At 52.3% G+C, this 23,118-nt stretch overlaps 12 protein-coding genes across 12 annotated transcripts; 6 read left to right on the top strand and 6 right to left on the bottom strand.

The window, feature by feature from the left end:
- Positions 1 to 272: 272 nt before the first annotated feature.
- On the bottom strand, positions 273 to 2,568 carry J4E85_005898 (uncharacterized protein; the record flags this gene model as incomplete). Its single annotated transcript, XM_051470139.1, has 8 exons — positions 273 to 473; positions 522 to 1,033; positions 1,081 to 1,492; positions 1,543 to 1,815; positions 1,866 to 2,159; positions 2,211 to 2,286; positions 2,338 to 2,425; positions 2,481 to 2,568. The coding sequence occupies 8 exons, from the start codon at positions 2,566 to 2,568 to the stop codon at positions 273 to 275; spliced, it is 1,944 nt and encodes a 647-aa protein (XP_051325627.1).
- Positions 2,569 to 2,932: 364 nt separating this feature from the next.
- J4E85_005897 (uncharacterized protein) lies at positions 2,933 to 3,490 on the bottom strand (the record flags this gene model as incomplete). Its single annotated transcript, XM_051470138.1, has 3 exons — positions 2,933 to 3,116; positions 3,166 to 3,306; positions 3,357 to 3,490. 3 exons carry the CDS (start codon positions 3,488 to 3,490, stop codon positions 2,933 to 2,935), a joined length of 459 nt encoding a protein of 152 aa, XP_051325626.1.
- A 1,176-nt stretch (positions 3,491 to 4,666) lies between these two features.
- Positions 4,667 to 7,084, top strand: J4E85_005896 (uncharacterized protein; the record flags this gene model as incomplete). The annotated part of the gene is made up of 2 exons (XM_051470137.1): positions 4,667 to 5,017; positions 5,069 to 7,084. The coding sequence occupies 2 exons, from the start codon at positions 4,667 to 4,669 to the stop codon at positions 7,082 to 7,084; spliced, it is 2,367 nt and encodes a 788-aa protein (XP_051325625.1).
- A 357-nt stretch (positions 7,085 to 7,441) lies between these two features.
- On the bottom strand, positions 7,442 to 8,461 carry J4E85_005895 (uncharacterized protein; the record flags this gene model as incomplete). Its single annotated transcript, XM_051470136.1, has 1 exon — positions 7,442 to 8,461. The coding sequence occupies one exon, from the start codon at positions 8,459 to 8,461 to the stop codon at positions 7,442 to 7,444; it is 1,020 nt and encodes a 339-aa protein (XP_051325624.1).
- Positions 8,462 to 9,253: 792 nt separating this feature from the next.
- On the top strand, positions 9,254 to 10,153 carry J4E85_005894 (uncharacterized protein; the record flags this gene model as incomplete). Its single annotated transcript, XM_051470135.1, has 1 exon — positions 9,254 to 10,153. The coding sequence occupies one exon, from the start codon at positions 9,254 to 9,256 to the stop codon at positions 10,151 to 10,153; it is 900 nt and encodes a 299-aa protein (XP_051325623.1).
- Positions 10,154 to 10,832: 679 nt separating this feature from the next.
- Positions 10,833 to 12,453, top strand: J4E85_005893 (uncharacterized protein; the record flags this gene model as incomplete). Its single annotated transcript, XM_051470134.1, has 2 exons — positions 10,833 to 10,932; positions 10,982 to 12,453. The coding sequence occupies 2 exons, from the start codon at positions 10,833 to 10,835 to the stop codon at positions 12,451 to 12,453; spliced, it is 1,572 nt and encodes a 523-aa protein (XP_051325622.1).
- Positions 12,454 to 13,523: 1,070 nt separating this feature from the next.
- Positions 13,524 to 15,286, top strand: J4E85_005892 (uncharacterized protein; the record flags this gene model as incomplete). The annotated part of the gene is made up of 4 exons (XM_051470133.1): positions 13,524 to 13,626; positions 13,701 to 13,740; positions 14,303 to 14,396; positions 14,459 to 15,286. 4 exons carry the CDS (start codon positions 13,524 to 13,526, stop codon positions 15,284 to 15,286), a joined length of 1,065 nt encoding a protein of 354 aa, XP_051325621.1.
- A 361-nt stretch (positions 15,287 to 15,647) lies between these two features.
- On the bottom strand, positions 15,648 to 16,328 carry J4E85_005891 (uncharacterized protein; the record flags this gene model as incomplete). Its single annotated transcript, XM_051470132.1, has 2 exons — positions 15,648 to 16,169; positions 16,197 to 16,328. The coding sequence occupies 2 exons, from the start codon at positions 16,326 to 16,328 to the stop codon at positions 15,648 to 15,650; spliced, it is 654 nt and encodes a 217-aa protein (XP_051325620.1).
- A 366-nt stretch (positions 16,329 to 16,694) lies between these two features.
- On the bottom strand, positions 16,695 to 17,240 carry J4E85_005890 (uncharacterized protein; the record flags this gene model as incomplete). Its single annotated transcript, XM_051470131.1, has 2 exons — positions 16,695 to 16,832; positions 16,896 to 17,240. The coding sequence occupies 2 exons, from the start codon at positions 17,238 to 17,240 to the stop codon at positions 16,695 to 16,697; spliced, it is 483 nt and encodes a 160-aa protein (XP_051325619.1).
- Positions 17,241 to 18,401: 1,161 nt separating this feature from the next.
- J4E85_005889 (uncharacterized protein) lies at positions 18,402 to 20,093 on the top strand (the record flags this gene model as incomplete). The annotated part of the gene is made up of 1 exon (XM_051470130.1): positions 18,402 to 20,093. One exon carries the CDS (start codon positions 18,402 to 18,404, stop codon positions 20,091 to 20,093), a length of 1,692 nt encoding a protein of 563 aa, XP_051325618.1.
- Positions 20,094 to 20,433: 340 nt separating this feature from the next.
- Positions 20,434 to 21,040, top strand: SMD1 (mRNA splicing protein smd1; the record flags this gene model as incomplete). The annotated part of the gene is made up of 3 exons (XM_051470129.1): positions 20,434 to 20,447; positions 20,499 to 20,548; positions 20,709 to 21,040. The coding sequence occupies 3 exons, from the start codon at positions 20,434 to 20,436 to the stop codon at positions 21,038 to 21,040; spliced, it is 396 nt and encodes a 131-aa protein (XP_051325617.1).
- A 365-nt stretch (positions 21,041 to 21,405) lies between these two features.
- Positions 21,406 to 22,761, bottom strand: J4E85_005887 (uncharacterized protein; the record flags this gene model as incomplete). Its single annotated transcript, XM_051470128.1, has 3 exons — positions 21,406 to 21,769; positions 21,833 to 22,011; positions 22,090 to 22,761. 3 exons carry the CDS (start codon positions 22,759 to 22,761, stop codon positions 21,406 to 21,408), a joined length of 1,215 nt encoding a protein of 404 aa, XP_051325616.1.
- Positions 22,762 to 23,118: the final 357 nt, after the last annotated feature.

The following is a 23,118-nucleotide window of genomic DNA, read 5'->3' as shown; positions in this document are numbered from 1 at the left end:
ACTTGCTGGTAGGTCTTGAAATAAAGGTGTTTTGCGGTTTGGGGCTGAGTGAGTTGCAGAGTGGCGGGGCAAGAGTGAGTGGAATAACATTTGAACATCGTAATCGATAAGGCGCGCTAGTGCAATGACGTTGTTTGATCATTTACGCGCCAAAGGTGGATCGCGTCACTTAGCCCATAAAGTATCGCTGCATGGAACTCATTGTGCAGATCGCGGAAAGTACTCCATTTGTGCTTTACGAGTTCGTGGCTCTGGCTGCTGTGTCGCGAACGCTATGAAACACCAAGACTGGAAATCTCCCCCATCTCATTCTTCTGCTGTCCACCAAGAGAATACGCAGCCTTCCACCTCATCTTGACACTGGTCCCTGACCCTCTTTGCACGTTGGTTACTCGGATGTTCTGAGTAATTCCAAACTTTTGGTTCGGTCCAAGGTTGACACCAGATTGCGGCTCCAGCTGTAGTTGCGCGCCCTAGCGATTGTTAACCCATAACCCTGCATTCGTAGCTATGAAACTTACCTTAGACGCCGCCAACAGAAAGGTCAAACCGGAGATTGGAAGTGGTGTATTATTCGACACCCGCGATTGAATCAGCAGCGTGGTGTCCGATTCTCTCGAAACGTTGAAGAGGACATTGATACTCGTGTTGGTAACGGAGATCTCCTTGGACGTATCAGGTACAGATGAGGCAAAGTCCCACTCATCGTCATCGTTTGCAGCACTGGTTTGTGCCAGATTAGTCGTCGGTGCAGACACCCCGCCTCCTAACAGGTCGACAGCACCGGATGCAGGTTGTGGTGGTTTGATGGATTGTTGGTATTGGAAAGGCGATCCTTGCCGTGGTGTAGAAGTTAGGGCCGCAAAAGGATCAGGTGTCCTAGCTGGTTGCACTGGGGGAGGAGAGAACGCAGATTGAGGAGGGGACGTGATTGGGGATTGCGTAGGCTTTGGCGCTGCTGTGAAGAGATCGGTGATAGCTTGGTTGGATGCCTTTTGCGATTGTGGCACAGCCATACCAGACATGCCCAAAACTAGTGAGCGTTAGTAGACGGATACTCATTGTGATAATATAACTGACCTGAGCCGTTTGAGCCTCCCAAAGATATGCTGCCTGATTGTCCATATGTATCTCCGCTTAGAGACAAGCCCAGCAAATCGTCCTCGAGAGCATTGCCTGCCGCAGCTGGCTGTTGGGAAGTCTGCGACGATCCTGCTGTCTGAGGCGCGGGCTCTGGGTCGCCGAAATCAATCAGGTTCAACGTGTTGTTGGGACCCTGTGATACACCAGCACCACTGCGACCAAGTGTACCTTGAGGAATGTTATTCGCCGCCTCGATGTCGCCTTTCTTGAAAAGCTTGTATCTCTCTATTGTCCGGTGTATGCTATCGTTGATTTCGAAGAGCTTCGCTACGGCTTCGTGGTCTTCGGAGTCCTCTTCACACATCTTCTGGATCTTCGGCTGCGCGTTTTGGAGAGCGTTGGCAAGTTCCTGTCATCTAGTCAGCCAATGTCGCCTGCCCACTACCTCACTTGGCATACCTCAAAGACATCGCCCTCTTTGATCTGATCGCCGGGCTTGTAGCCCTGTAACATCTCCTCGAGTATCTTTGCCTTTTGCTGTATTCTTCCGACTTCTTCGGCAGCCTTTGCGCGCCAATCCGTTTTGTTCCTGGTATCGTATCCGGCCATGACTTTCATGAGCTTGTTCGCTTCTTGCAGATCCGCGGGTCCACCACGACGAATTAACTCCTGAAGCTTCGCGGACTGTGCCTCTCGCTCTTCTTCGGCCATTTCTTCTGCTGATCGGAGATTCTGCGCTTTGTCAGCCATATGCTTCGACCGGCAGGATTGCGGGTACGTACATCGCTAGGGTTTAAGACGGCGGCATCTTCCTTGCGCACTTCGGGAAAGATGTAGCCCTTGTAACTCAGCAGTCTGTGCATATCCCTTATGAAGCCTAGGTCGTCCTTGTACCGCGATGTCTGACATATCGTCTGCCGCCATTCTTCTATCAGCTCGAGGATCTTGTTCTGCACACGCGTCGAGTGCACAGGTGGACGTTCGGGGAATCGGCGGACGAGCTCATTGAGGAATTCCTTTGTGCTGATCTGAAGGTGGAATGGGTAGCCGCAGTTCTTGACGCAGATATCTAGGAGCTATCTTGTGGTGAGCTATACGGTGTCTGAGGCGGGGCAGCGTAGGCGTACATTGAGCGCGAGGAGTGCCACGTTTTGGTTGCGGTGATTGACATAGTGTACGATGGTAACAGCTGCTTCCCGGGGCCTGGGACGTAGTTAGCCTGCTGCTGGTAGTGGTAGCGTGGCCTGATCTTACGCGGAGCCTTTCTTGCTGTTGATCAGGTCGGAGATCTCGAGGTTCAGGGCCAGATTAGGCTCAAAGTTTTGCGGATCGCAAGCTTGTACTATTTTTTGCCAGGTCAGTTCTGCCTTGCACGGGCGTGGCTACGTTGTGCATACGTATGTAGCGCTGCAGTGGTGAACTGGGTGCCTCTCCGAATGCGCCGTAACGATCCCGGGCGGCCATGCGCGCAGACGCTGCCTCCATTGCGCCGCCGGAGGATTTGGTTGCTGAGGCTCTAGGCTAGGAGAGGAGGACGATTCCGAGGTTCGAGAGGGTAGGGACGCGTCCGTCGAGGCTGGTTGTATCTGTAACCTATGTTCTTAAGAATTGGTGGGGATTGGGATCGCGGCAGCTGTCCGCCTACTTCGCATGCCTTGGCGCCACCGCAGCTGCTACGTAATGCGCCTCATTTCACATGTTTCCTCGAGTCTCTATGTCGACCTATGTACGCACATGCATGGTCAGTGGTTTTCACTAGAAACAAAACTTCATTTGTAGTGTCTATTTCCATCGTCTGTTTTTGCCAACCCTGAAGGACGACTATTCCGCTACATGCACGTCTTTTTGCTCAAATCATCCAGTAATCCGTGATCAGATACGTCGCGTATCCAGCAATACCTGCCAGTACAGCCTGGGTGCCGTAGAAACCAACAATTCTTCCGGGCCCCTTGGCTTCGTTGATCATCAAGCCAAGCTCAGCGTGACTGACACGGAATGCGAACAGAGCTCCAAGTGCGTAGTTTATGTAGGACCTGATGAACGAATTAGGTGGGTTCTGTGGTCCTGGTCTGGTGAGATTACCTGTTGGCTCCATTGAGCTCAGCGAGAAGTGCGATACCAAGGACGAGGGGCACGTTCTCAGTGAAGTTTAGCTGCGCGCGCGAGGCAACGTAGAGTGGATCAGTGGTGCCTTTCGACTCGTCCGATTTGTCACCCATGAAGCTGTCGTCAACGTTAGTGAAGGTTTGTTACGAATGAGCAGCTTATCCTACGTTTTCGAGGTGATACGGTGGTAGACAATGCGATTTTGGAGGAAAAGGTAGTAAGCCGCGAATGGGAAAGCCCATGTAGCAGTCGCAGGAGCGAGGAGCGGCATTGGGACGCCGAGACCAACTTTGGTAGCCATGCTTGATTCAGGGACAGAGAGGTAGTTGACCATCGAATTGAGCCAGCGAAGGAGAGGACTTTATAAAGTTGTGGGACCACGGGGTGGACTCAGTGGAGCTGGGAGAGCGGATGAGATGCATTCTCGAGATACATGGATCTCGCACTATGTCGTCATTTGGGGACCTAGCGCACATGTACGAAGCGGGCCGACCAGCAATGTTGGTGCATCGTTGATGCGGTAAACCTCGAGAACATTCGGGAATATTTATACATGATGAAAGTACATAAAGGTGAAGACAATTGGTTGTTCCAGCATGGTATGGAGACGCTAATGCGAAATTCTGCATGCCCATGAGCTTTTCTTCCTCGATTTTATATAGAATACCCACTGCATTGGGATCGAAGATTCCAACCTCACTTGATGAGGTGGATGCGCCTGAATATGTCTATAGTTCTACGAAATACGATAGAGCATGTTTGAGGGATCATCGGTTCTGGATGTTGTTAGCTTCACGTCTATGCCACGGGGAAGAACGTCCGTACTGGCTTCATGTGCTCAGCATCATTTTCCCTGTTGTCGTCTCGCACTTCCTTCAGCATTTTGTCGATGCCTCGCTCGTTCAAAGCTCGCTATGTAACAAGTAAGCTAGGTGCAAGGCCAAGCATCGAGTCGGCTGCGTGACTGACTGAAAGACACTTCTCATACTGCTCGAATATCGGTTTACATTCATCGGTTGTAGCAGTGCCTCGCAAAAATTCTGCACGTTGTCAGAATCCGTAGGTACTTGGTGCCTAGTTGACGCTCTGCGTACTTTCACTGTACCACTTGAGGAAGCAGTTATCGTAGCGTCTGGTCTGTGTCAGCGGGTTGCAGAAACAACACCAACAACGCGCACGCTCACTCTTTGACTTCGTTGCATTCCGGTGCTAAGGAGGCGGACATGTTGGTGAAAATACAGTTTGTGGTTGAGCAATGGCGCTGATCCGCATGACGGAGGCCGAGGGTCTGGTGAAGGTCGCGCGGCTATCGATAGGGAAAGCGCGCTAGCGAAGATCATTGAAGGTTTCTTTCTCTAAACACTTGCGACACGCGCTTCCTCTCCACACCAACCCTACCTACGACATCCAAGCGAGACGCCACCGTAGACCGCGTCATCGAACACCCCTCGGAGGATGAGCGCACACTAAACTCGCCATGGATTCCTTCAAGACGCTCCAGACAGAAATCGCGGCCGCCCTGAAGTCGACCACCAAGTCTGCCTCTCTCGTAGGCGGCGCGGACATTCCCTTTCAACGATCGCTGAACCCGGACGCTGGCACGCAGCTGGACGCCCAGAATGCGCGCCTCCTTCATCTCGCGCAGCGGCTTCTCGAGAATGCTGCTGCGAGCTCGGACGCTGTAGGTCCCAAGCTGCCCGACGTCGAAGCCATAGACGCCAATTGGAGGGGAGTTGTTGATGTCATCGACAGCTTGCTTGAGAAGGCCGACACCAGTCTCGATGAGTACACGGGCGTTGTGAAGCGCTTGAGTCCCGCGACGGAGCAGGTAAGGAGCGCGCATACGGAAAGTGAGGCGCATCATCTAACGCGTCCGCAGGCCCCTGTGAAACCACGCCCCAACATTGCCGACAAGAAGATCATCGCGAAGCCGCAGCTCAAATTCGAGCATGCGCCTAGCAACAGCGAAACCGGCGGCTTCCGCCCGCTGGTCACGTCCAAGCCGCATGCGAAGATCCCGCTAGAAGAATGCTTGCAGACATTCAAGGACAGGCGCGGACGGGAACAATACCCCCACCCATACCAGACCGAGATCGAAACCTACAAGTATCCTTCGACCGTATACGAGCACTCCGAGCCGCAGCAATACCCTCCCTTCGAAACTACCACCGCAACCTTGGTCGATACTCCTGAAGCGTTAGCTACGATGCTCTCCGAGCTAAAGACTGCAAAGGAAATCGCCATCGATCTGGAACACCACGACAACCGCTCATACATCGGCATGGTCTCACTAATGCAGATAAGCACACGCGATAAGGACTGGATAGTCGACACTTTGAAGCCCTGGCGGCGGAAGCTCGAATGCCTGAACGAGGTGTTGGCCGATCCCAGCATCCTGAAGGTTCTGCACGGTGCATACATGGACATTGTCTGGCTTCAGCGAGACCTGGGACTATATGTCGTTGGTCTTTTTGACACGTACCATGCTGCTCGGGCCCTTGGTTACCCTGGTGCCAGTCTGGCATATCTACTCGAAAGGCATGTCCAGTTCACGGCCCAGAAACAGTACCAGCTCGCAGATTGGCGTGTGAGACCGCTCAGCAAGGAACTCTTCGAATACGCACGCGCTGATACCCACTTCCTCCTATACATATACGACAACATGCGCAACGAGCTGGTCGAGAAGTCTGACTTCTCTAACCCAGAGAAGAACAAGGTCCAAGATGTACTTCAAAAGTCGAAAGAGACGGCCTTGCAGCGCTACGAACACCCTGTATACGATACCGAGATGGGCCTTGGAACTGCTGGTTGGTATAAGCTCGTCTCACGCACGCCCGTGCAGTTTACCCCCCAACAGTTCTCTGTCTTCCGCGCCGTTCATAGATGGAGAGACGACCTCAGCCGGAAAGAAGATGAAAGCCCGCTCTTCATTATGCCCAACCACGCCGTATTCACCATAGCTCGTATGATACCTGCGGACAAGGTTGCGCTCTTCAACGCAATCCAACACGTATCGCATATCATTCGAGCGCATGCAGATGAGCTTGTAGCTGTCATTGCCAAGGCTAAAGAGGAGGGTGTCAATGGACCGGAGCTGCACAACGTGCTCCAGACGATTGCCGACATGCAGAGGGCGGAAAGGGCCGAGTCAGACGCTGCGATCAAGGTAGCGGATGTGACTGCAGCACCAGCTGTTGAGACCTCTGTGCCTCAAAGCACTGTAGCAGTTCCAGCTACCCGAGCTTCGTCTTCAGAATTTTGGGGCGAACTTTGGAAAGCAAACCAGGCGCAACAACAGCCGGAAATACCAGCCATCGACATCGGCCTTGCTCTACCATTACCACCTCTCACCGCCCAAGTATTTGCTGATTCAAATGGAACAGCCCAAGCTACATCAAAAGCAGAGAAGCCACAGCACACCTTTGTGCCGAAAGAAGAGAGACCAGCCGAAGACCAACGAACCGACACATTCGTTGTCAAGCATCTTGGTGGTCGCAAACGAAAGCGAGGAGACGCGGTAGAAGACCAGTCGACCACTGCCCCGGCGCTTGATCCCATGACCAACGACGAGATCATGCTAGACGCACCTGAAGAGACACCGGAAGCCATCCGCGTACGTGAGAAAGCCGCTAGGAAAGCGGCACGCAAACAAAAGAAGAAGGACGATGCTGCTGCCCATGCCGCAGGTCTTAACCACAGCGACGAGCCTGCCTTTGACTACGCGAACGCGAAATCAGTACTGCATGCCGAAGACGGAGATGGGAAGAAGAAGAAAAAGGACAAGAAAAAGAAGAACTCGAGCTTTGCACCCTTCTCAGGTATGACGGATGCACCAAAGGGACTGCCGAGGGCGCAGAAAGAAGTCGCAGGACGTAGCAAAACCTTCAAGTCATAGACGTGGAAGCTTGAACAGTCGAAGGGTAATGGAGTGCTTTGCATCTTTGCGTTCTTGTACATATACCTGCATCATGATACCAACCTATTTCTCCCGGTGTCATCAGAATTCAAAGAGATCTGCCCTATGGGGCCAATGCATTGCTACTTGAATAATGCTACGTTGACACTGTAATCGCTGTGAATGCTCTGCCGTTATCCGTGTTGTTGCCACGTAGCGCCCTCTATGAATACGTTCCCGTCAACTGTCCACATCAGGTCTAGCGATAACCTTTGCGTGTTGCTTCCGACTCATGCGCCTGTAACGAAACCGCACTTAAGTTGCTGATGATCCAAAGCTATCCTCCTCCATCACTGATCACACAACCTGTCCATGCAAAGTCCGATAGAAAACACCGAAGTTACCGGTTCCATCCTTGCCACCATCCGGTCCCCGTACATTGTCCAGAACGGCAAACACAATCTTCTCGAACCATCCTCCCTGAAACTCCGGTTCGCGTAGGACCTCAAGGAAGCAGAGGGCAACCTCCCCTGGTGGGTTGGAATACACGCCACAGCCCAACGCGCCCAGCACAAGCTTTGTGTGTCCATGTCGAGCGGCAACGCGCAATATGAGGCGGACGTTGTTCTTGGTATGAGCCCTCGCGCCGAGGTGCTTGAATGTCATACCATCTTCTGACAGAGGTGGTTGACGGAGGGCTGCAACGCTGATGACGGAAAGCGCATGGAGATCCATGGGATGCGTGGACTCGAGCAGTTCATGGCCGTCGGACATGGCGTTACGGATGATGACAACGTTGGGTGAGTATATAGCGGCGAGAGCGGGGATTGGGTAGTATTGCTCTCTATCTAGCGTGAGGTAGAGCGACGAGCGGTAGCAGAGGCATTCTTCTTGGGCGAGAGCCCCTTTCTGCCAGCCACCGCCGGGTGATCGCTCAGAAGCGAGGTTGAGGACGGCAACTGGACGGGCTCGCATGGGCTCAGTGACTTCTCCGGCTTGCTTCTCGACTTCGGGGTCTTGAAGTTTTCCAGGAGCGTTCTCTGTGGTGGCGTCCTGCATTGGTGCATCGATGTCGGACTTGGGAGCGATCGCAGGCTTGTCGTCCTCCACATCCACGTCCGTTTTCTTCATGCTACAATGCTGACGGACAGTATGGTTGGGCTCAAGCTGTATTGCTGCATCAAACGAGTCCATGTTGAGTACTTCGATGATGCATGGTTTCTTGATGCCCGGGCACCGTTCTTTAGGGAGAGTAGATCCATCTTGATGGTTTATCGTCTCGAGAGTAGCCCACTCGGCCTTGAACTTGGACGGGACTTTCGATAGGATACCTGGGAGAACCGACTTGGTCTCGTCGGCAACTTGTTTGAGAGCCATATTGCGTCGGCGGTTAGGTGCGCGGTTGTGGTTAGATATGTTGTGCTTTGGACGATTGGTGTTGTGACGCTGGTAAGGTTCACCGGGACGAGTGTTTTCTGTTCGAGAGGGACCCGGTCGTGATGACCCCGGCTTCTTGAGGAAGCCGAGGATGGAGCTTTGTTCCATGATTTTTGGAAGGTGAAAGATGAGGGCAAGCACTACCACCAGTGTTGTCTAAGCAGAAAGCTGCCGCTATCCCAATGTACTTCCAGGTGAATGTCGTTTGCGCCACTACTCCTTTGGCGTGGAATGCTGAGAACCGGATAGTTGACGCTTTGAATGATTAGAGGCTCTCACATTAGCACCGTGAAGGCAAGGGCTAGATATACACCAGAACTTGGACCGAGTAAGAGGGATGTTAACAACGGACAGCGCAAGCAACTGGATCAGGCAGCAGCAGGCAAGGGAAGCGTAAACTGGCTAGGCCTATTTGGGAGTGTAAATCAACATGGGAGATGACGACCACGAAACGAACAAACCAAATACCGCGATAGAGGTGCACCTGCATACGACCATGGCAATGACAGCAGGAGTCGGACCGCAACGCACATCTGCGTGCAGTGGTGCGGGCCAGGCTGTCTTTCAGCCCTACAGCGGGCCAGTGCATCTGCCCCACATTCGCGTAACCGGCGATCATGTGCGATTTGCTTGCTGTTGCTCTTCCACACAACAACAATACCGTTGTAGACTCCACCAACATCCTTTACCTGCAGTCCCCGATGTAATTCTGGCACCCTGATCATCGGCGACATGCCTACGCAACTGGCGCACCCATCCCCGAAGCGAAAGCGCGATCAACACCCGCCTGTCCCTCTGCTCAACACGGCCCTCGCCCTGCGTCCCGCATCAGCACCGCCACGAAGCAGCCCCGCGCCCTCATCAGGTCCTGATAGCCCACGAAATGTAGTCGCAGATCAGCTGCGAGGTATGAACCTCGCTGCACTCGCGGCAATACCCATGTCCCCGCTCACGCCAACCGACGATGTGATACGCAAGAAGCCGAAGCTCGATGCCATGAGGGTAGACAGTGGAACTGCATCAGATACATATACCATACGCGAGAAATTCAGCCGCTATACAGACGGGGAAGACTTGGATACTGTCGCTGTGACGACTGAGCTGGACCTCTCTCGGGTGATACCAGAGACCCCTCAGGCGTCGCAACCCCGCTTGTTGCCAGATATCGCTTCTTTTGCCCAACACACCAGCTTCGTCTCATCACCTATACCCACGACCCTGCAGTCGCATGCAGCTGCAAAGCAGAGGTCGCGCGCGCAAAACCCCTCTTCTTCGCAACCCCGCCCTCGGGCTAGATCGCCGTCGCCCTCAATGTCGGCTCTCACGTGGCGAGATAGCGAGATCACGGGACACTTGGTCGATCCTTCGACTGACCCAGATGATGACGGTACTGGACTCAACGGGATTGGCTTCAAGCCTACACCAGCATTAGCATATGCGAGGTCGCAGAAGCGGCGACAACAGTTGACCGAGTGGAAACTACGTGAGACTCGCGAGGCGAGAGCGAAACGTAGTGAGAGACGGCGAAGGGGTGTGCGAGACACGCCTTCGCGGGAAGTGACAGTTGAACGGGAAGTCATGCCTGTCAACAAGATCGAGACCACGAAGCGGACGGTCAAGTTTGCTGTATGAACTGTCGAGGGGAAGTAATCGTAATTCCGGAGAAGTGTAATAAGGTGGGTAAGCCCAAACATGGATAATGACCATCTCACGATACTTATGATACGAGCCATGGGCAAGTACACGTTGGATTAGCGGCACGTTTGGAGTACGGTGTAACAAGGAATCCTTTCGGTTTAGTATACGTTTAGCATCATTTTTCGGGCGTTTTGTTCACCTATAGCGTTAAGAAATCCACTCTCGATTACCTCTTAACGTTTTGCTGAGTGAATTGGCCGCAACATGACTATCGGGCACAGCGCGGCCTTAAAGATCGACCTCGGGAGTGTGCCTATCGAGCTCAAGCACGTGTCAACGCGAACCCCTGCGCGTCGTCCGGTCCTCATCTGTCGCATTTACTGAATAAGACTGAATACACGAATTCGCGACGGATAATCACTTGTGAACGTTCCCTTACCCACATCGTCCTGTTGCACAAGTACGATGTTCCATTCAGATGCTTATTCGTAGCTGCCGCTGGCTGATCCATGCCGCGTCACCATCATCACCGTTGCCGCGCCCTTCCATACCAACCTTTGCCTTCGCACCACTGTGACCTGCGACATCACTTGAACCTGACGACGCTTCTTCATTCCTCACATTTCATCCTGAACATATATATAAGCGGCACGGCCTTTTTGAAGGAGTAAACATGATGACGCGGTGGTTGCGCCTTGCCTCGGCGCTACCTTCTGCACTTGCTCTCACACCCAATGATCCGGCTCACCACGTAAAGCAGGTAGCAATCATAGGTGAGCCCATATCCCCAGAAGATCTATCACAAATGCTGACTCCAAGAAGGTGCAGGTGCAGGTGGCTCATCCGCTGCGTACCATCTCGCGCAATATGCCGCCGAAGCAGGCATCCCCACAAACATCACCGTCTTCGAACGCAACGACTACGTCGGCGGCCGCACAACGACTGTGAACCCATGGAACGATCCGGCGATATCCGTAGAGCTGGGCGGCAGCATCTTTGTGCAGAGCAATCGAATAATGGTGAAAGCCAAGGAGGAATTCAACTTATCTACTGCTGGAGCACGAGATCTCGCAGCGCAAATGGAAATGCCTGATCTGGGCATTTGGAATGGACAAGAATTCGTTGTAGTGACGAAAGCAGGTGATACTTGGTGGGACAAGGCGAAGCTGCTGTGGAGATATGGCGCTGCGCCGCTTTGGACCAACAGGCTGATGAAGAGTGCCGTGGGCAAATTCTTCGAGATGTATGATGAACCGGTGTTTCCGTGGAAGAGCCTGAGTGACGCCGTCGAGCATGTGGGCTTATTGGAAGCCACTGGAGTGACAGGGGAACAGTACCTCAGGACGAATGGAATCGGGGAAGCGTTCTCCAGAGAGATTATCCAGGCCAGCACTCGGGTCAACTACGCCTCGAACTTGCCTTATATTCACGGATTGGAGACAATGGTTTGCATGGCAACAAATGGAGCAATGCAGATTGAAGGAGGCAACTGGCAGATCTTTGCGCACATGCTGAAAACCTCTCGCGCCAATGTCCACCTCAACACTTCTATCGCCCAGATCTCGAAGCAGCACGATGGCAGCTATGAAGTTACCACAAGTACCGGCCACACATCGGTCTTCGACGATGTCATCCTCGCATCCCCTCTTCAGTATTCGGATCTTGTTATCCAACCTGCGCCACAGCACATTCCCGATGAGATCCCCTATGCGAAACTGTACACTACACTATTCGCGTCGCCTTTCCGATTGGACCAAGAAGCTTTCAACCTTGGGCCTGAGACACCCGTACCGCAATACGTTCTTACCACGCTACCCCCGTCTGAGGTCCCGGTGGATGGTGTCGGGTCGCCCAATTTCTTCAGCATATCCATATCCGATGCTGGTATTAACCCGGGATCTTCCCCGCTTCGGTTGGAATACATCTACAAGATCTTCTCACCCGCCCGTGTGAACGCCACCTTCCTCTCGCGCGTCCTTGGCCAACATGTCTCGAACGAGGAAGCCGAACACGGGGACGTGAATGGCACGGTGAGCTGGATACACCACAAACTATGGTACTCATACCCACGGGAATACCCACGCATAACATTTGAGGAGATCAAGCTAGACGACGGACTGTGGTATACCAGCGGAATCGAGAGCTTTATCAGCACCATGGAGACGAGTGCATTGAGTGGGAAAAACGTTGCTAGACTGATCAGGGATGAATGGGTTGCCCAGGGCGTTGATGACAGTTATGCGAACGCTCGGAAAGATGGCACCGACGAAGAGCTGTATCAACAGGAGCTATGAGGATTGCGTCTTCCGAACACTATGGCAAGCCACGTTGTTTGAACTTTAAAAGACTTGCATGAACATTGCTACGCGAGTCTGCCCCCATTACTGATTAAGCGGTCACTTCGGCGAGGTAGCAGCACAGACGCTACGCCTCAGGCTTGTTGGTATTCGGAAGAGCGACATTAGTCGCTTGCTCTGAATTTGGCGAAGCTACTCTTCAGTCTAGCCACGTTTGACATCCTTCGGGGGATTCTTTGACACTGATTTGAGATGGCACGATCATTCCAGTCCAATCGGCTTGGATACCGTTGTGGAACATCTGGGACGCTAAGGAATTCGAGATCTCGAAGCTACGTCAACCACGTGAGATTAGCGAGGACCCGCCGTCTTGTTTAGCCCGGCGTGGAGTACTGGCCCTGGATAAATGGTTTTCGAGAATTCCTCCCTTGACATGCACGTCTTGCTTGATCACATCAATATCTCGCGAAGTATTAGATGCAATTCACGTTAATGCACTCTTCCCCTTCATTATGTTCATGAGCCCACTAGGCTAACAGCGAGCCATCCTATCAGACTTATATTGTGCTCGGATGTAAATGAGTCAAGGAAGCTAAGACTTCACCCGCAGTCTGACTTTCTGGCCTACGAGTGGCGTTGGCGTCAGGCCTTCTGTTCTACCCCTAGGAAGCGAACGGCGATCCCCCGGACGTGCTTCCGTCGCAGTCATCAAACTTCCGAACCCAGCACTGACCGTTGTGCATACGAAGTACGACAGTCTCTTGGCCCCAACAGGATCAGAGGCCTGGCTAGCCATGACTATGGGTACAAGGTTCGATGGCGCACTTTCCAGCCCCGACGCACTTGGGTGCGGATTCTGCGGTAAAGGGTCAATTGCACATGGGATTTCCTACTTCTCGCTGTAGTACCCAGAGCTGGATTCGTGAGGTTGATCGTGGCCATTCTTTCTGATTTCATCATCTGTAATATTCTACCTTCCCTTCTTTCTCTCTTTCCTCATACCTCGTCACTTGGACGTGCGACAACCTTTTCTGGCGAGGCCAAAGATACGACACGACACCGAGACCATGGCAGGTCATGCTCTTGCCAACGCGCTGGTGCCGCGAGTGGGACAGATAATCAGTGTCATGCTGGAGATCATTACTTTTGGTGCACTCACTGTTTGTATAAGTATGTTTTCAACTTCTAGTACTTCTTCAAAAGAGTGAGAATGCTAACAAGATATGACAGTGCGACGAACTCAGTCCATCACGAAATGGATGGCGCTGCCTTTGGCCACGATATGTATGTGCAGCGCAACGCACGCTCTCGGGGCATTTGATGCGCATAGTCCTAACGGAATGAATCAGTAATCATCATCATATATTGCGACTCAGCGTTGTTCGTTTTTGCCACAGCAATTATGCTTCACGGGGTTGGCATCAATTCTTCACAGCAGGCCTGTGAAAGCGGGGTCTTCTTGTGTAAGTCTACGATACCGGATTGCGTGAACCGGAGACTAATTCTTGCACAGGTTTGCTATGTTACATGACGACGAAGATCCTGACATACTATTTCCTTGTTGAGAAAGCTGTGAGTACAAGGCTCCTCCTTTTTCTCTTGTTCGAGCAGTCACTGATCGGATTTAGTATGTCGTTCGGGGGAGTCAAAAGCCTCGCTTGAAGACTAAGCTGTGGCTTTTCAACTGCCTATTCATGCTACGTACGTTGCGACCAACAGGTCCAGAGAACCCGCGCTGATGATGCTAAAGTGCCGTATACCGTCTTGGTCGTTTTGAATTTCGTCTAGTAAGCCGCAAACCCCACTTTTGCATCGAGAAAGAAGATCGAATACTGACGCACCGTAGTCGGATAAGCTACATCGATGACGAGGGCGTGTGCATTATTGGCATGCAGAGGATCGCCATGCTACCCTTGATCGTTTTCGAGGTCGTTGTGAACGTACGTCTCCCATTTTCCTACTCTGGTTCCTTCCGACACAAATGAAACTGACCGAACTCCAGATTTGCCTGACTGCTCTCTTCGTCGTCCCCCTCCGCAGTCTCTACTCGTATCAAAACAACACAAACCCTACACTCCGTCGGATAGCCAAGCGCTCGCTCATGGGCTCCCTCGCCACCCTCACCACCTCCGTCGTCAACTTGACCGTCCTCATGATACTGCAAGGTGAACCAGCCTGGATCTGCTTCATCTGCTGCAACGCCGACATTCTATTCTGTTCGCTGGTCCTACATTGGGTCACATCCAAAGACAAGACGATGATGACTACCGACGCAACGAGCGGTACGGGAGGCGAAAACATTGGTTCAAGACACGGCACAACATCACACCAAAGGCGGCAAAGCAAGTTGATATACGGAGACAACACAGAAGAAAAGCTGCGCAGTGAAATCATCACCATCAAGGGCATGGCCGACGTGTCGCCGACCGGCGGCAACAGCATCAGCATCAGCAGCAGCAGAACCAACAGCGGCGCAAACTCCCGAAGACCCAGCCTCAACGTTTTCCCTTGCTCAATCAACACACACAATCCACATCACAACAACCGTCCGCAGACTTCACCACGTTTAGTGCTTTCGAGCGTCACAACGGAATGCAAATCCTCGTCCCCGCCCAGCAAATTCCGCGCCCCAAGTCGCGGCATGTATCGCACACCCACACGAGAGGAGTTCGGGGATGAGGTCGAGTTGAACAATATCAGGGTGCAGACTATCCATACGAGGGAGGTGGAGATTGATGAGGAGGGGAGGGAGCGGACGGGCAGTGTGAGGAGTGAGGGAGATGAGTGGGTTGGTCATGAGCGGAGGGTCATTGGGGACGGTGTAGTTTGATCTTCAATGGATGTCGCCAGTGGCAAGCTTGCCTGGATGCTTTGGATGTCATGGCCGTTTGGTTTTATGCGTGTTTTATACCTCTTGTTTGGATGTTGTGGGCGGGGTTTGGAACGGCACGTGTATATAGTCGCATTTGATGCACTAGGAATGTCATCGGGCTCTTGGGATTCAAAAATGATACATCATGGATTACAAGACTGGTGGCGCAAAGACCCGAGATTTGTATTACTAACTAGTGAAACAGCAATAAGAAGATAAAACAATTAACTCCATAACATGTAGAGACCTTCATCAAAATATGCAGCTTCATCATCGTCCACCAAGCATGAACACCCAATAGAACTGCCACAGCCTCAGCTCAGGCCGCAAACCTGACATTCTTACTGCCCTTCCCTTTCTGGGCCTTCTCTTCTGCCCTCCATTTCTTCACCCGCCTAATCAATACTTCGTTCACACCGCAGTCCAGCTCCTCTGCTTGTTCCTCGTTACCTCCAAAAAATTGCATATATCCTGCCACATCGTCGGCGATCTGCAAAGAATGATTGACGAGAGCGATAATCCCACGGCGGAGTGCTCTGGGTGATATTTCATTTCCTGTGTTATCCTCTTCGGTGTGTATTTTTGTTTCGCCATCGCTGTACGTGTCGGGCGCTGGCTCTTCGACGGATTTTTCAGACGCTCTTTGTGTGTGTTTGTGAGGCGCAGGGGGAGACGCTGCTTCGGCATTTGCTCTCTGAATTGATATGTTGTCGTCGTCTGGCAGAATGATAGAGTGCGTAGCTTTGCCTAGCTGTGACTCATTCACCCGAGAGCCATTCCGTGTTCTTTTGCCATGGATGATGTTTTTGGGGTCCTTGGGGTCGCACTTGATGTTTTTAGACTGGTCAGGAGGATGATTACAGTGTACCCAGCCCTTGGTGGGCCGATAGCTTTCTGGTTTCGAGGCCGCCGTACCCTTTGTTGTAGGCTTCGTGACCTTGCGCTGGGTGTCATTGCGAGGCGTAGCACAGACTATCTTGCTGTGGCTGGACTTTGCCATGATGATGTGCGGTATGCAATAGAATCGATCACTGAGATATGAACTTCAATTGAGAGAGTTAAGAAAGAAGGTTTTGTGCGTAAGTCATTATTCGCTGGTGGATGGGTTTTGAAGATAGTTGACTGTATGAGTCGAGCGAGGAGTGTGGAGCGGTACATGGGCGCATCTGGGCACGAGTCTTTCCATAGTGTGACACCAACACAACTCACGACGCACTCTGACTGTTTACTAGCGGAACAGAAATGACTGCATGACTGTAATAGCGTGCGTCTGTCGAACCCTGCAGTGAAGCCCCATCCACATTTGCACCGTACTGCACAACGGTGCCATGGTAATGTGACATTCGTTGTCTTGTGTACAAACTCCTTATTTCTTCGCGGCTGGTTTCGTAGGCGTCGATGCAGGCGCTTTCGCAGGTGGTGTCTTGGTGGCATCGGTCGGCTTTCCTGGCGGCTTGCCCTGGCTGCTGATAAGATCTAGAAGATGGTCTTCCGTCTGCTTGCCCTGTCCAGGAGTTAGCCAAAACACTCGCAGTATACTCTCTCAGCCTCCTTCTCGTTGACATACCTTCTCGGCATCAGTCTCCGCATCCCATCCTCGTCCGAACTTTGTTCTGAAAGCCGCCAATTTTCCGGCCTCATCCTCCTCGACATTGAGTAGTTTGTGTGAACTCGGGTTCCATAGCGGCGAGTTCCGTTGGTCCTTTGCGCTCTTGTATACGGGCTGTGGGTTTGTGGTTCGCAGGGTGAAGGAGCTGCCGTCAGAGAGGGTTACGAGTTGGGTGAAGGTGTAGGGTCGCTTGGGTCGGCGGAGAAGCGTCGCGTGTCGTACTTGATTCGTCTGGCGTACTTGAGGCTGTATCGATTGTCGGAGGACGCGCAGTGCGCCCATTGAGGGTATTGGAGACGCCATAGTGACTTGTGCTGGGGTCGAGTGTTGAAGTTCGCGAGGAAAGTTGCGGCGAAGAGGCGGAGGTCAGCCTTGGCCGATCTAACATTTCCATCTTCAACCCGCGCACTTCGTCATTCGCACCCAATTGCCCTCCAACAGTCGCATCTTCTCGAAACATAGCGCGCTCCTGCCCCTCGGCGCATGAGGTCAAGCCGGAAGATTTTACTCTGAACATGGCGCTCTCGCAGCGCCCGGCTTCGCGCTTTTTCGCAGCCTTCTACAGATGGAATCAACATACTCGTTAGTACCTCAGTGCGCATTGGTACATATATACTGAATATCCTCTTAGAACGGTCAAGACCATGTGCAATTGCCTCTCAATACCCTCGTCGCGATACAAATCCCCGCAACGGCATCTGCGCCCCACGCTACTATAACACGACTCGTCTGCTGCAACAACAAAGTCACTCCCCGTCGCAATCGCATGAGGAAGAAGCGATAGGAGCTGGGGAGGAGAATTCAAAGATAACAGGAAGAGGAGGGGTACACATATTACGACCGGCAGAAAGTGTATCGGAGGATATAGCAAACACGCAGGAGCCCGTGGAAGAGCAAGATGCTGCCTTTGAGCTCTCTGAGGCGGAGCTGGGGGAAGAGCGACTCAAGAACTCGGTACGCAGAGTGATGCGTAACGTTCCGAGCTCGGTCGCAGTCCTCACGGTCAAAAGTATCGACCCCGATACTCAAAAACACGTTCCCATGGGCGTCGCCGTTTCTTCACTTAGCACCGTTACACTCGATCCGCCTACAATTTCCTTCAACATCAAACAACCGTCCAAGACCTTGGACGCTATCCGGGCAGCCAATGGCCTTTTTCGCGTTCATTACCCCTCCGCTGACAGAGGCGGTGCGAAAGTCGTCGATCTATTTTGTAGAGGGAACCATCCGGATGCCTACAATCTGCGATCAAAAGAGCTTAGACTCTATCAGCCTAAGCTCGATAAGCCTAGGCATCATTATGATCTTAGTAATATGCCTTCTCTTGCGCCGCAGGTATTGGGGGAACAAGTGTTGGCTGCGATGGAGTGCAAGGTCACCCATGAATTCCCCATCGCAGATCATGTTATCCTTGTCGCCAGAATCAACAGCATAGAGGAAAGGGCTTCCAAGGATCCAAGCATCATGTATATCAATGGTGGATACCGTAATCCTGCGGGCGAAAAGCTCTACACTCCTACAAGATCCACACAATCCGCAGCCGGTGAAGGCGTTTTCTCGGTATGGGATTATCCTTTGTTTCCCGGAGAAAGAGAAAGACAGGACTACATGGGGAAAATCAAGACCCTCATCAAAGACACCCCTGCCTTTTACGAAAAGCCATCTGCCGAGACCTTTAGGAACATCGAATCGAGTTTACCGTACGCTACAGGGAATTTCGGAATTGATCTAGAGATTCTTGTCGCGGAGTGCCGAAAAGAAATGGGTCTCCCTGCGCGCTTGCGTGCCGAAGCGGAAGGACGACAAGTCTTGAGTGACTTCTACGGGCCATTGACGCCGGCAATGAGGACACAGATTGTCGATCGAGCGAAAAGGCTCGTTGCGTTGGATGCGCGCTTTCTGTCTCAACATTACCGCACTCTCCTATACAGCTTGGGCGTCAACCCTAGTAGCAGAGATCTCCTACCAAGCGACATCATGGAGCCTCTACGAGCAGCAAACTTAGCACCACCTTTCGACCCCCGCCGAGGACATGTCAATGGCGGTATCGAGGATATCATAAAAGTGGAACAGCTTGAGTTCCACCTACGAGGTTATCTTCGGAACATGAAATACGAGGCTGCGTTGAAAATGCCCCTAGACGCGGCCATGGAAGCCATCAGTGAACGCAAATTAGCGGCTGTATATTTCAAAAAAGCACGAGCGCGCTTACTCACCCAGACCCATCCTCAACTATTCGATACTTCAGTCATCGACATCGCTGGCGAGGTGACACAAGTAGAAGCTCGTGTAGTTCTATGCCGCTTTATTAAAGCCCTACAGGTCGACTCTGAAGTGGGCCTTCGAAAGCACATCTTCCAAGACTGGCATGAGCTTTTGCGCCGAGTCGGCGTAAATCCTACCATCACGGGAGTGGATGTGGGCTTTCTTATGGGCAAGATCCAACATCTGTACTATTCGAACAAATCGTTCAGTGGGTTTTCTGGCGCCGTTGAAGAGATGCTGCGACCTTGGTTTGTTCAGCAAGTTAGCTGGGAAGACCTTGAGGAGCGCGTCAGAAGCTTTGTTCAGGAGACCCCACTGCGCGCTACAGGATGGTCAGGCAGAGACAGACTTGCCGCTATGGGCCTGCGCTGGGATGCCACAGTTGCGCTACCGAGCAACAATCCTTCTAAGCAGGCGGGTGAGAAACCGCTGAACCGAGGCGTTATTCTGGACACGCTCGTAGCAAAGGAGCTGAAGAGTTACTACGGCAGTGGCACTGAGGAAGAGAACCATGCCATCGCCAAGTACTTGAAGGAGACGTACAGCTTCGACATCACACACAGACCGATACAGTACGAACCCGCAGCGCCTACATATCAATCCTCGAGTGATGAGATGCAACAAGCTTTGAACGCAGCTCCGGTTACTGCTCGAGAAGAGGCACAATCTGAGCAGATCTTCTATACACCAGACAGCATAAGCTCTTCTCGCAGGGCAGGCGGGTCGCCAAAAGTTCGGCAGATAAAAGCAGATCGGTCGTTGAAGATTACACGGCCTACTTCAGAACCTCGTACCAAGCACGAAGGTAAAGGCAAGCAGCGCAAGGGTGGCCAAGGGTCGGCTGAGGGACGTTGGGGCACTTACTCTTTTATCGAAGGAAGGAATGAGTAACGTGTCATTGTATGTTCGGTATGTATACTAGAATTATCGTACATAATTCAGAGGAGACGAGGAATTCATATGCTTCAGGCCGAATTTCATCCTATTGCTTGTGTAGTACAAGGTCGTGATGTTGATGTTGATCTTGAGGGCGTGAATTTCAGAGCACGTGACTTCGGTCACGGATTAACCTTGGTCCGTGCAGCCTGAAGCTCGATCGCAATTTCCTAGTCGGAGCTTCCCCGCGAGTATCTTCGCGCCGCAGCAGCTATACCATATCCAATCGCCGATAGCATAATACCCATACAACTACTCCGAGTTATACTACTGCCCAGGTCGAAAAGCAGCAGTCATGAAGCTCGTCAGGTAGGCTAGCCCTCAACTTCTGCGAGACTTGCAACTAACGGCTTCGCGCAGGTTTCTTATGAAGTGCCAGAATGAGACGGTCACAGTCGAGCTCAAGAATGGTCAGTAAAGCCCATGCTTCCTTCTGTTTTCTACTCTCATCGCGTTGTTGTCTGGCGACAGCAGCTCTGTTGCGAGCGCGTCTTCTTATGGTTGCGCAAGCACGCTTTTACATCGAAACCTTCAGCTACTTCCTGGAAACATGATCTGACAGGAGCGCAGGCACTATCGTAAACGGCACAATCACCTCCGTCTCACCGCTCATGAATGTCGCGCTCAGAGCCGTCAAGTACACGCCCAAGTCTCGCGACACCGTAGCCCTCGACACAATGACCGTCCGCGGTTCCACAATCCGTTACATCATCCTCCCCGATTCATTACCGCTCGACACACTTCTCATCGACGACGCGCCCAAGCCCAAGAACAAGGCAAGGAAAGAGGTCGGCGGTGGTGACCGTGGTGCAAGGGGCGGTGGCCGCGGAGGAGGCCGTGGACGTGGTGGAGGTGGTCGCGGAAGAGGCGGCGGTGGCAGGGGACGCGGACGGGGTTTCTAGGTGCAGAAAAAGACAACAGAGATTGAAGGCCAAGAAGATCACCCGCAGATGCGCATCACGGCGTCGCAAGAGGGCAGGGAATTGCGCTATGAAATTTGGAAGATTGAGATTATGGATTACTGCACACGACACCAAAGTTTGACGCGCAGTAGGATCATTGTTGGATCAGCTGCACGTACAGGAACAGTCCAACATGTGTGGCGGTCAAACACAAGGGTTGGTGCAAAGGTCGCGCCTCGAGAGAAGAATGATACCACATTGAATCGCAACACTTTACGGTCTTTTGCGAATCTCCGATTTTCTTTGCTATACAAACGTTCCCAGGCTACTTACAAAGCTAGATACGAATCGCCCGCGATAACCGACTACTCCGCATCATACGGTGCAACAGGTGCCGTATCATTGACCTGAATCCCACCCCTCTTCTTCTCGTTACTGTCATGGAACGGCAATTTCCATCCACCCTCTCCCTCCGGCGTACTCAACCACAACCTCATCAAGTGCCTCCTTGGTGCCGGTGGCGCATAGTCTTTGTACGCTGTTCTGGCGTGGAATATATGGTTGTTGGACAGGAACTGGATATCGCCCACGTCCAGAATCATGTGCAGCGAATGCTTTTGGCATGTCTCCTCGAGAATGGTAATGGCGCGCTCTTGGGCGTCGGAAAGAGCGGGGATGAGACCTGCGTCCGAGAAACGGGTCAAGGAACGGACAAAGTAGGGGTCGAATCTGTTGACGGTTCTGTCAGTCTGAAATTCTGAGGACTTTGTGGTTCTTCGGGCGCTTGCTTACTTGCTGTAGACCCTTGGATTCTCTCCCGTCTCGAGGTAGAAAACGGCGGTTTTGATCCATTCCTTCTGTCCCACGCTTGTCTCGCCTTTGCGGTCAAAGTACCAGATAGGTTGGGTGAGCAATTCGGCAACATCAGGGTGGTATTTCTGAAGATCATTCCACACTTCATGGCTACTGACCTGTACACGCAACCAGTTAGCAAAACCGCATACTTCTGGAGATGTCTTGCGAACTCGGGAAATCGCAACATGACTTACAAGATCAGACTCTCCACCCTCCAACGCCTTAGCCACGCACAACAGCCCCACCAGATCTGAATCATCGGCATGGAAGAACTGCCGGGCATTTGTCCGATAAATCCGTACTTTATCGATCGCCGTGGCATCTTCACCCAGATCCTTCACATGTCCAAGCACATGACCCCGACTATTCTGACTCACAAAGTAACCCAGATACGTTCCGAGACCCATGTACGCAACAGCAGATTTCTGGTTTTCCCACTGCTCAACAGGCATACCTTTAAAGAGAATGAATCCCTTTCCATCGATCAATTCTTTCCGCAACGGCTCAAGAAACTTTGAGAAGTTGGGAAGTGGGAATAGATCTTTAGTGATGCCTGTCAAGGGTGTTCCAGAGGCGATGAAGGCATCTGCTGCTTCGCTCATCTCGCGCACTTCGTCGGCGGAGAAGATGTGCGTCCAGCGTTCGGGGTTGGATGCGTAGTCTGTTTTGCTCCATGCTGTTGGGCCGGTTATTTCTTTGGGGAAGGCAGAGTAGGGTTGTAAGAGGGAGTAGATGGGCTCGTGTTGGCCTGATGTGCGTATTCCATCTGGGAAGATGGATTTGGGTGCTTTCTTTGTGGCTGTAGTGGTTGGGTCGGGGAGTGTGTGTGATGCACTAGGCGAGGGAGAAGTGAGTGCTGGCGCCATTCTGGTGAAGGTTCTCGAGCCAATTGGACGGCAGGAGCTCGGTCTCGAAATGGACAAGTGGGATTATGAAGAGCTGGGTATGTGTGTCTCTTCAATTCCTCGAATGGATGTGATCAAGAGTGTTACACAAAAGCCGTTGAAAACACGTAAAAGCAGGATTAATTTGTCTATATATACTTTTACTTCCATCGATCCCTGCCTTCCTAAGCCTCGTCTCCCCCTCATCCCCTCATTCTGATGTTATCGCATCATATCTGAATCCATGTTGTTGTTTGCGATCATTTAGCCCCAAATGGCGTGCTCGCACGGCATCCCAGGACCAAGTTGACGCAAGCCCCGCTCCTACCTCCCATGTCT

Source organism: Alternaria conjuncta (genome assembly GCF_024043145.1).
Source record: "Alternaria conjuncta strain BMP 0040 chromosome Unknown scaffold_8, whole genome shotgun sequence".
NCBI classification, from domain to species: Eukaryota; Fungi; Ascomycota; class Dothideomycetes; order Pleosporales; family Pleosporaceae; genus Alternaria; species Alternaria conjuncta.
The sequence above is the reverse complement of the archived record's forward strand: the minus strand, read 5'-3'. Positions and strand labels throughout refer to the sequence as shown.